This window comes from Aquarana catesbeiana, linkage group LG01 (genome assembly GCF_042186555.1).
Source record: "Aquarana catesbeiana isolate 2022-GZ linkage group LG01, ASM4218655v1, whole genome shotgun sequence".
NCBI classification, from domain to species: domain Eukaryota; kingdom Metazoa; phylum Chordata; class Amphibia; order Anura; family Ranidae; genus Aquarana; species Aquarana catesbeiana.
Window position 1 is genome coordinate 309,541,750 of NC_133324.1, and position 11,991 is coordinate 309,553,740.

The 11,991-nt window shown below is 39.5% G+C and overlaps 1 protein-coding gene across 1 annotated transcript; it reads left to right on the plus strand.

Annotated features, from left to right (window-relative positions):
• Positions 1-1,840: 1,840 nt before the first annotated feature.
• LOC141144024 (uncharacterized) lies at positions 1,841-9,119 on the plus strand. The gene is made up of 3 exons (XM_073629370.1): positions 1,841-2,506; positions 4,595-4,736; positions 7,084-9,119. The coding sequence occupies exons 1-3, from the start codon at positions 1,858-1,860 to the stop codon at positions 7,298-7,300; spliced, it is 1,008 nt and encodes a 335-aa protein (XP_073485471.1). The 5' UTR covers positions 1,841-1,857; the 3' UTR covers positions 7,301-9,119.
• Positions 9,120-11,991: the final 2,872 nt, after the last annotated feature.

The following is an 11,991-nucleotide window of genomic DNA, read 5'->3' on the forward strand; positions in this document are numbered from 1 at the left end:
CTGGAGAACCAGCAGCCGACCGACTCCCGATCAGTGCTCTCAGCCAATGGCCGACAGCGCTGATCGTAGTGTTCTGCCGGGGGGCTCAGCGGAGGAGATCTCTGTACTAACTTTGCATAGTGAGTGAGTTGAACAAAATAAAATACTCAGTGTGGACTAGGCTTTATATATAGATGGATCAAAATTCAGCCAGTTCAACAGGGACTGGTCAAATTTCAATCAGTGTGTGACCATCCCTGCTTAACAGAAGTCAATTGTTTGATCAACTTCTGTCAAAGGGACATGCTGTAAAACGTCTATCAACCAGCAGCTTCAGCCACTGATCAATGTATTCTGACAGCTGCAGGGGAGGAGGGGGGTTCCTTTATCCATGTTGCTTGTGTATATGAAGGAAAATTACCTTTAAAAAAAAAAAACTACCATCTATAAATAGCTTTAGGCATCCCTAAAGCTTGTATCTTTAATAAGTTAGCCAATAATTTTTGATTCCACATGGGCGTTTTGGGCGCACTCACCCAAGTTTGTGTGTCCCCGCACTTTGTTCTGCATTTTCTATAATATTAATATAAATCTAAAATAGAAAGAAAAATACAACAAGGAGAGCGAGACCCTTATAAAGAGTACAACAGGTGTGTACAACCAGGAACCAAACCAGCCAGGGATCTCATTGATAGTCAGACACCCAGCAGACATGACAATTCTTATAGGATTGGCATTAATTTGGAGACTAGTACTTTTTTATAGTCAATATAATCATACATTTTTATCTGCAATGAGACATTTATGTTTTAGCAGAAGACTGTGATACACAGTGTTACTGATGACATGAGTTAGACCTTTTCAATCTCATGTAAACAGTAACGGTCTTTTTTTTTTTTTCACTTGTGCCATCACAATCTGGAAAGTCACTTTTGTGAGTGTTTCAAATAAAGAAAAATAGATGTACCACATTAGCATTAGTGTATGTAGGATTGTTTAACTGGGCTGTTGGGAATGAATAAAATATGTGAATATCCAGGGAAGAACATGCTTCCTAGATAGATTGGGAAATTTTACATCTAGGTCTGTGCTGATACCTGCTAACTGACCTACTGTATTTATGGGGACAATTCAACCAGGCTTCATGGATAACTACTGCATTCCCAGAGAAATGTGCCCATAGAAGAGAGATGAGAAAGCCAAACTGTTAAAGAATTGCTATGTAAACATGTAAATTGATTGTCCTGAGAAACAGTAAAAATCAGCTGGGAATGTCCAACCGGCTTATTGATTCCTCCATTGGTCTGCCAGTAAGTGTCTAACAAGGACATATAATTTAAACAAACAAATCAGTGTTTCATATCAATCATTCTCCAGTGATCTCTGTGTGTCTATTTACACCTATAGAGGCAGGAGATGAAACATGCCTAGACACCTTTACAAGCCAAAATTCATCCAACATTGCCAATAGCTACTTCCTGCTGAAATTGAGGGAACCTTCCCAAAGACTATCCATCAGAAACGTACTGTATGCTTAGCTTGGTCCCATAAACATGTTGTGGTGCATAGCAGAGAGAAAATCTGCCTGTGCAAGCTTATATGGGGAAATATTATCAGACAATGATTATAAACCTGTCCGATTGTGTTCAGTCGCTAGAAATTGCTAGTGATGTCTGCAGACTGTTTCAAGGTCCAAAAGATTGGGCAATTGTCATCTCATGTCTATGAGCACATTTACAGCAGGACTGTTTGATGTCTAATTTGTCAGGACATGTTGAAAGCATTAGATCACTCATGCTCTTGGCTTTCCCATGCAGAGGTTTCTGACTTCAGTAAAGAGCTTAGGATTCTCATTACCATAATGGTAGCTGTGCAAACATGTCATTATCTCAGCTTGAGAAACACATTGTTCAGAGGTTTGACACCATCATCCTATATGAAAGGCTCTTTTCCATTCAATGCCCCTTAACACATCCTGCGAAAGGGCCTTTTGAAGGGGAAATAAGGCTTGGTGTATTTAAGCAAAGTTTGCAGACAACTTGGAAGCTATTTCCAAAGAGAGAAAAGATGTCTACATTGTGGCTCTGGCTATGTGTCCTTCTTCAAGTCTCCTGGACATTTCCCATGTTCTTAAGGAAAACCTCTGACCATGTACCAGTGCATGTCAAACCAGAAAGGGCAGCACAAACAAATATCCTCAAGAAACAGAGAGCAGATAATCAAAATAGAGACCGAATAGACACAATAATGGCAAAAATCACTGCTGACAGATTGTCAAAAGGACAGGACATCCTAAAATATCACAGGACACAGTGCAATTACATGAATCAGTCTTGGACATATTGGCACGATTCTACTGATAACCAAGATCCCAAGTCAGTTTACATGTTCAGAATATTCACTGGACCATTGAAGGCAACATTTCCTCAACGGAACCTCTTCCAATATGTGAGCAGGGTCTACAGGTGCTGCAAGCTTCGGCTGAACTGTCCTAAAATAAAGGGACTCCAGGGAACAATGGTGGATGGTATGTATTTTTTGATACATATTATACAATTTCTATTCTAATATGACTTCTTTATTTTAGTGTTAATTGTATAGTGATCGCAAAGAAGATCAACAGTCTTCTAGATCTAAAATCAAAAGCTACATTATGGAAAAGTTGTCTGAACTTGTTTTTATAATTTTGGTTTCAGGAGGAAGGACTTTAAACATCCTGTAATTCTTCTTTGCCATCTGTATCTCATTGGGGAGATTCCCCTCTACTCCCTGTTTTATAGACACAACAGGAAGTGAGAGGAAATCTTTTTAAATGTGTAAGAAATGCCAAGTTGTCGCTAGGGCAAGCATCTCCATGGGAAATGTTCCGCTCTATTGCTATTCTGGTGAATATTTCGATTTTGCATTTTCCCTCATTTTTGTGGGACCTAAGTTAGCAAGCATGGCATGCAAAAGGAGGCAAACATATGATAGTTTTTTGTTTTCCTGAAAATATCTTTTGTGGTCCCTACCAAAAGCAAAAATGGTTCGGTTTCAGTAATGCAGGGAACAAGAGTTGTATGTCCTCTATAGTTCCATTGTATTGTTGGTTTTTGATGGAACTATATAATCCAAAGAATTAATTCGAGATAAAACCATTTTCTCTAGACCAGCCATTCTCAAGCAGGGTTCTGTGGTACCATAGGGTTCCTATAGAGGTTGTTAGGGGTTCCTTGAGATGTTGATAATAGACCCTCATCTGATGGCATCTGCATTCAGATACAGAGCCAACAGCTCTTGGCAAAGCCAGAATCATGACACCAATTATCTTTTTTAGCTGTCTGAAAGATTCTTACTAACCATCAATCTCAAGGAGAATTTTTCCCCATTGACCCTTGATAAATTGGCTCCCCAAGACCTGAAGATTATTTTAGGGGTTCCTCAGAGGTACAAAATATGAGAAAGCCCACTCAGTAAGTGTAATTGTTGCTCGATTTTGCAGGCAATTTGTCTTTTATATTGCCTTATCTAAAGCAATATGTGAGGTTCCAGTGGTTAATTTGGCATCTGACAGATGGGGGACCACTCAGCCCTTAATATCTTATCTGTGCTGTCATCATTAAATGTACAAAACATACTAAAAGAATTTTAGGGATGGCATTTTTTTTTTTTTTTTTACAAAGAGTACCAATGTAACTATGCATATAAAATACCTGTGGGGTGCGTCTAGAAGCTGGTGATCACTGTAGTAGGCAGTACTCCATTGATCTCTACTAGGTTTTGGACCCCTGCAAAATAGCTGCCCTGGCCGACTCGTGATCAAAATTCAGCAGGGAAGCTGCTCTCATTGTGTCCACCAGTCTGCTACCAGATTAGTTCCCTCAGGTGCACTGAATCCTTTTTCCATCCGAGAATACTTCCTGTGTGTTTGTTCTTTCACAGGAGCCTGGATAGTCAGGGATAATATGCACAACTACAATTTTTTTTTCTGATTTTGCCAACAGTTTAGCAGGGCATGGCAGACCATGTTCTTCATTTATGTATACAAAACTTTACTATTTATATTTATTTAACAAGTGTGCTAGGCAATATTTTTTTTCAAATTAAACAAAGTTGCATTTGTCCTGGCAAGTATAATTAAAGGCAGAACTATTTTTTTTTTTAGTTCTGGATAGAGTGGAGATAGATTAGAACATCTATTAGTTTTTTTTATTGCTGTCTGTGCCCCCATTAGGGAGATTCATCCTATTTTTTTGTCTGGTTTACCATTACTATTAGGTGAAAGTAAAAAAATCCAAAATTTCGGGTTGTGCACAGAAAATAAAAGGAGAAATCTTCCAATAGTAGTACTAGTTTTGATGATGTGGGGGCCCCCAAGTGATTCCCTTAATTTGCAGGGACTTCCTCCCACTTCCTGTTTTGGCTATTGGACAGGAAACAAAGGTTACAAAAAAAAAAAAAAAAAACTCACATGGGCTATAACCCTCCCTTACCCTATCCAAAATGAAAACAAGTTTTGCCTAAAGTTCTACTTTAAGGTAAATATCCCCAGTGGGACACCGACCATTAAAAAATATACTTTACCTATATGAATTTGACTGACGTAAACTAAAAATCCTGTTTTTGTTTGGTACAGGTAAAAAAGAAATCAGCCTCTACATTGACCCAGACAATTTTGGCCTTTCTATTCGCCGTGCTGAATTGCATTTGGAGGTTTTAGCTGATGAACAGTTAACAGTATTTCCAGTGTTAACCATCAACGGACACACCCATTCAAGGTACCTACTTTCCATCATTATGGCTTTGTTAAATAACTGTTCTGAATTTAAAGCGCAGTTCCACACAAAAGTGTGGAAGCTTATCTGCTTCCTCCCCCATCCAGTGCCACATTTGGCACCTGTGGGGGGGGGGGGGATGACCTGTTTTTGACAGGTACGCTTCCCCACTTCTGAGAGACAGTGCCATGGTGCCATCCCTCGGAAGTCTGGCCCCCCTCCTCCTTTCCCTGCCGCCAGGCCAGTTAGAAAACGCAGCATGCTTCGTGCATGCACAGTAGGGAACAGGCTGTGAAGCCAAAAGGCTTCACTGCCAATTTCCCTTATGAAGAATGGCGACTGCAGCACCCAATAGCCGATCCAAAAATCGGCTGGGGTGCCGACATCGCGGGCTCCCTGGACAGGTAAGGGTCCATATATTAAACTTAATTTATTTTTCCCCAGGCAGAACTCCTCTTTAAAGAGACATTCATTGAAACAGCAAGATTATATGTACTGTATATTTAAATGTATAACTGAAGGCAATTTTGTTTTTAATATCGATAGAGTGGAGAAGAATTAGAACACCTGTCTTGTTTTTAGAGCTGTATGTGCCCCTATTAGGGAGATTCCCCCTCTCTATAAGTCCTATTTACCATCATAACTGAAAGTAAAAGAAATCTCAAACTTTGGGTTGTCCCTAGAACAGTGGGGATGTCTTTCAAAATGTACACTAGTTCTGGTGACAACCAGAGATTCTCTCACTTTAGAGGGATTTTCTCTCACTTCTTGTTTTAATGCAGGCCATATTTTTTTTGTCATTTGATATTAGAGTCTGCTGCAATATAGAAAAGTTAATAGGCCACAAGGTTTCTGCTGACATTTGGAGTGTGAGAGAACGTTTGTTTTATACATGGGAGGCAGGAGGATCATTCCGTTCATGTACAACAACTTTTAAACTGTATAAACTGCAAGCAACTTAGAAAAGGATAAGTGGTTAAAAACGTATAACTGTTAGTCAGTAAGCTCGATCAAAGTTAGGTAGCTTGATCACAGAAGGATTGGCGCCATCTTCTTTGATCTCTCTGATCACGGCGAGATAAAGGGGTAGACCAAATGGGCGATGATCTGGGTGTTGCAGGAGGTTGAATGTTTGGTTCTGGCTCAAGCAGGCCCAATTTAATCAGGAGTTCCTTTCCTTCAGTGATGTTATATACTGTGTATATTGTACCATTTTTTGGCACCATTAATTTGAAAGGAAATCCACGCTACCTGATTCTTGCAGTTTGCAGGATTGAAGCAACCTCCCTCATTCTGCGTCTCCTGTCTAGCTTTGCAGGGGAGATGTCCGGGTATATTTGAATCCCGCTACCATCCAAGTCAATGTTAGGAGTGTTCCTGGATTCACGCATGACATCGTCCTTAGTGAGAAAGTCTTTCATACACAGAATTACATCACAGGGAGGTTTATCAGGTGGTGGTTTAGGACGGAGAGCCCTGTGGATCCTCTCGCATGTGAAAGCTGATATTGGTTTATCAGGCAGGAGGTTGTGGAATAGTTTGGAAATGGCTGGCATGAAGTCAGTCACTGACTCCGGTATCCCAGAAATTACATTGTCTGCTTGTTTGGAACCCTCCCCCATTTAAAAACACCCAGTTAAAGGCAAAAATTGAAATTAAAAGAAAAATGTACAAAACCCTGCCACCCTAAAATTCATTCACATCCTGCAAGCGCTGGTGACATTGGGCCTTACTGAGGAATCCTGGGAAACATAAGGATCCCAAATCTTATAAGATTGCTCTAGCACTGTGCAGGGACGAGTTCATAAAAATATTACATTTTGCGCTCCTAATTTTCCAAAAGGACAAAGCATAAAGCTCACTTTAATGGTGACACTGCAGCAGCTTAAAATTATCTTCCCTTTGCTCCCTGAGGCTCTCTTTTCTGGCAGAGGGGTAGTTAGTTACAATTCATATCGGGTTCCTACATACTCTTTTAACAAACACCAGTACTGTCCAATGGGAAGAAAGGGAGTGAACCACTTGCTCGCCCATACCTGGAAGTACTGGACATGTCAGTGTGTCTCAAGGGACAAATGGGGAGCAGAATATAAGATGTTGCAGGATTAAGTATTTAAGTAAACCTGATTCTTTGCTCCCTGTTGGCAAAGTACAGATTCCCTTAAATGCCTGTATCAAATTGAGACACATGCCAGGCTCAGGTTTGCATTTGGACTAAAAAAATGTATTGTCCTAAGGTTTTTGTGTATACAAGAGGGTGGGGTTAGCTGGACACAAACGGGTATTATTCTTAAGTGATTTATTGCACAGTTTTCTTACCTCTACCTCTTACCTTTTCTTACCTTTGTAGGTTCACACAGTTGAGGAGTGGCCATATTATTGACTTAACGTTGGATGTAATGTTCCTGTTACAAGCCTTGAAGGAGAAAGAAACAGACAGCATGGTGAACGAAGAAGTGACAGAGCTAAGCCTGACCTTACACTGTATGAAGAATGAACTTCACGTACCCTGTAATTCCCATAGGGTGTCTCTGCTTCACGCTCCTTTCATAGCTCTTCGGTACTAACTGCAAAACTCAATTGATCCCACATTGGACTATGTACTGAAAGCAGGGAACAGCAACACTTCGTTTGAGATGCTCTTACAAAATGCCACATGAGCCAATGCCGCCAAAGACTGTCGACGTGTAACACCTGATTAGCCAGCCAGTTATAACAGTTATGGAAATATAAAAACATCTAGGATACCTCCATAATATATTGGCCATTTTATTCATGTCTACACTTGTAAATATATTTCTTTGGCACTTAAAAAAAAAAAAAAAATCAGAACTCCGATAACACTGGAGACTTATTAGAACTGTAGAAGTGGCTTGAAGAAGCTACAAAACATCTTTAACATTGCAGAACCAGTCCAGTTTAATGTGGCTAACTACTGCTAGATACATCATGACCCTCTTTAAATGAGTACCTTCACAGACATAATACTAGACAGCATTGAAAGTACATGGAATTACAGAGCAGCCTTGGACTAGAGGTTACATAGAGGTGTAAAAGGACACATTGCACTAAGATCAACTCTTAGCAGCAGAATGTGAACAGTTTAATTAAGGCTTTTTTTTCTGATTGACTGCAGTTTTTACTTAACACTACTGCTCTGTGTGTTATGTTATTAAAGAAGCAAGTACTGCGACCATGTATGTCATCCTGCTGCATTTACCAGGATTCCTTAAGATGCTGTGAGCCATTTATCTTTTTGACATGTCCCAATTTATTCCTTGAAGCATAACTAATGAAAACATCTCATTCACTCTTTAAGGCAGCGCAATACAGTTAAAATGCAATCCATCACGGACATCTACATTTTATTGGTCTGTGTCATCACCTCTCCAGGACTGTTAGTGACAACAGGATTTTTCTATCCTCTGATTAGTGAAATGGGGTAGTAACAATAGCATTACACTTTTAAGTTTATTGACTTCACAATATGGCACGTGTGCTTCAAACAACTGGATGCTTCACAATGAGAATGGCTACAGAAAATTAGCAGAAAGGTGTAGGTGTTGCCCATAACAGCGAGATGCTGGCAAATGATCTCAGAACAAGGACCCTGGGAGATGAGAGATCTATCTGAGAACAGCGGAGAGGGTTTCTCTGCAACTCTTTCGCCCCATTTTGGCTCAACATCCAGAGTTTATCAAGCACACTGGCCATTCCATGGTTAATAAAGAGCATTCCTGTGCTTATAGGTTAGTTAGCGTTAAAGTAGGTTATCCTGAAGTCACAACTAGTGTTTTTTTTGCGATTTCTTGTTCAGGACATACCTTCGAAGTGAGGGAAAGTCAAATCATTGATAATTGTCACTAGAACAAATGTTCCCATTAGAGCAGTTCATAAACGCCTGTTCTGGTTAAAATGATAACATTATGGTATATTTCCTTTAGTTCTCCTAAATGTAGAAATGTTAATAATGTTACGTTTAGCACTTTGTTTTTATTTGTAAATAATATTTATGGGTTTTTTTTAGTTAATATTTTAAATCATGTATAGATAAAATGCATATTAAGTTCTTCTTTTAAATAAAAATGTTAATCGTTAATATCTAAAATCTCCAAAGAGTTAGCAAAGTAGGGCTGTAAACTTTCAGCAGACTCTCCATTTTCATCAATGATACATGCAGTGCTATGTTTACATCCTATGGATGCTTCATTGAACATAAAATAAATGTTGAACAATGAATGACGGCTAGTCATGTTACTGGAACCTGTAGTTTTTGGGTGGAGTGCAAGATGCGTCACTCCATATGTATAAAGAAAAGTAGGTAATGTAAGGTGAAGATTAAACAGGAACTGCAGTCTGCTCACATAATTGTAATAAAAACATATTTGCCATTCTGAAGCTTCCCTCCAACTACTTTGCATATTTTATATACACTGTGATTCTGTACTTGCCAAATATGCTGCAGAAATCTCCCTCCACTGAGTCTGGCTGCAACCATTTTAACTGTGGGCAGCTGAAGCTGCTGCCTGGTCACTTCCTGAATTTACACAGGGGCACACCTCCAGCTCTGCAGCTCTCATTGGCCCTCTTATGACTCACCCCCCTCTCTTCCTGGCAAACTTTCACGAGAGTGAGAGAGAGAGCTGTGCATGATGTCATAAGCCTAGGCTTTTTTCCAGACAAGAAACAGGAAGTGGGCTGTATAAGGTATTTACTGGAAGGTAAAAAAAAATGTTTTACTATCCAAAGATAAAATAAGGGCACAAGCTTTAATAGATGGAAAGATTAAAAAATATGACTGAAGTTCTACTTTAAGGAGAAAAGTTGTATGAATCAAAATACATAGGAACCATGAAGATACTACTAACTAGTAATCCATATTTATATAAATATGTAGCACTTATTTGCAACAGAACACCACGCACCAAATAAATCAATCTCACATAAAAGTGATACAGTTTAAACACACACACAAAAAAACTTCAATTACATTTTCACAGTGAAAACTAAATCTATTTTCCAATCACTCCAAATTCTATCAAAAGTCCTTTGAAATTTGTATTCAGTATTTCAAATATTTATCATGAATACATTAGTGATTATACGCCTCTTCCACCATACACTGATCCCTTCATCAGAAATTTAGAACCGCATTCACCTGCTTTCTTGTGAATTTGAGAAGCTGGCGAGAATGAATGGGAGGACATAAGAGATTGCATCTGCTGATGCTGGATTCTTTTATAGTGCCAATAAGCACCAACGAGTGTAATTTTATACTGTTTGTAGTACATTTAAAAGGTTTTACACTATATGCTATTCTTTTTGCTTTCAATGTACCAGCTGAGGACCACATACATCAAGGAGGATTCATTTTGGGAGAAAAAAAAAAAAACATTGGTGTCAGGAATAGACACCAATGATATATTTGGTGGAGAAAATGTGGTAGTCTACAGCCTGGAGGAGCAGTATCCCTATATGCACTATTGCCTCTGATTAGAGAGGCAAGAAAGTTATTAAGTGGAGTTTCCATCTTAGGTGGAGGGATCATGGTGGAAAAAGATCAACAGGAGTTTAATTACTGAGATATTCAATATCTTTGGGTAAAGAATAGAAACATTAAACACAATTTTCAAAAGGACTTTTGACAGACTTTGGAGTGACTCAATATATGATGGGTTTTTATTGGGGAAAATCAGCTAAAGGTATTTTTTTTTTTTTTTGTGCATGACTTTTGTTTTAGAATAATTTATTTGGTGGGTGGTGTTCTATTACAAATAGGCACTGAATATTTAAATACATCTCTTAATGATTTGAGGTGGCTGATTTACTGTATATGTAACAGCTGTATTTGGGTAGCTTCACTATTTATAGAGTAATTAGAAATGTAGTACCACTACAGAATACTGTGTTATGTACACATCATTTTCCCATACACAAATGCTTGACAGATCCATAATAAATGGATTCAATATGGATTTATTGACACTGTGCACAGGTAATTCCCTGTCGGAGGATTATTAATCAAGATTTTGAATTAATATCCACGATTCAGGGCTCTCTGCAGCATGTCTGACCACACTAGAGAACTGAAATGTTTTCAGACGGTTAGCACAGTATTGTGAATGACGGTTATACAGTACAAGTCAATGTGACATTTGGCATATATCACACCACCTAGTGTTTAAAGTGTAAACTGGCCTTCAGCCAAATGCAGCACTATACCAGACCATTAAAGGAGAAAGCTTGTTTGGCTGTACTTCTCTTGTTGATCATAGGAGTGCAGTTCGTTCTGCGCTCCTGTGACCCGGTTTCAGCAGACAGTGGGCTGAAGTCACAGAGCCAGTCCAGGCTTGGGCAAGATCGCGACCATATGGTCGGGATCTGCCCACATGCCTGGACTGGCACCCAGCTCAGCTTCTCAGTGAGTCGCTGAGAGCCTGAGCCGGCTGCTCCCGCCCCTCCACAGCCCAGCGTTCCAGTGAGCGTGGAAGGACATAAGCAGAAAGCTGCTGACTGACAGGGAGCTGTGAAAACCAAAAGATTGGCGGTGTTTAAGCGCTTGGTTCTTATGCTATGTACACACGATAGGATTTTCCGACAACAAAACCGTGGATTTTTTTCTGAAGGATGTTGGCTCAAACTTGTCTTGCTTACACACAGTTACACAAATGCTGTCGGAAATTCCGAACGTCAAGAACGCGGTGAAGTACAACATGTACGACGAGCCGAGAAAAATGAACTTCAATAGCCGGTGCAGCTCTTCTGCTTGATTCCGAGCATGCGTGGACTTTTGTGCGTAGAAATTGTGTACACACGTTCGGAATTTCCAACAAGTCTTGTTGTCGGAAAATTTGAGAACCTGCTCTCAAACATTTGTTGGCGGAAATTCCGACAAAGTAATGTTCTATGGAGCATTCACACGGTCGGACCTTCCGACAACGACCTCACATCGAACATTTGTTGTCGGAAAATTCTATCATGTGCGGCCCATTAGTCTTAGAGCCAGCAGGGGGCCAACGCTGCATACACCTAGGAAAGAATGATTTAAAAAAATATATATATTCCCATAGTTCTCTTTTAATTGCACCCAAATGATTCTACAAAATGCCTTCACACTGATATTTCTATATTAGGAAAATAATCAAGATAGTTGGGAGATCTGCTTCTATTACTGAATCCATCTCCACAACTCTGCATTGTACCTAACATAATAATTTTATAATCTGTCCAGTCAGAAGGTGCTAGATGTGTCAGAAAA

Bases quoted from the DNA above. Each gene is read 5' to 3' on its own strand.
- LOC141144024 (XM_073629370.1), top strand. From the start codon at position 1,858: ATGTCATTATCTCAGCTTGAGAAACACATTGTTCAGAGGTTTGACACC. The intron at 2,507-4,594 runs GTATGTATTTTT...TGTTTGGTACAG, and splicing joins CCAGGGAACAATGGTGGATG to GTAAAAAAGAAATCAGCCTC. The intron at 4,737-7,083 runs GTACCTACTTTC...TTACCTTTGTAG, and splicing joins AACGGACACACCCATTCAAG to GTTCACACAGTTGAGGAGTG.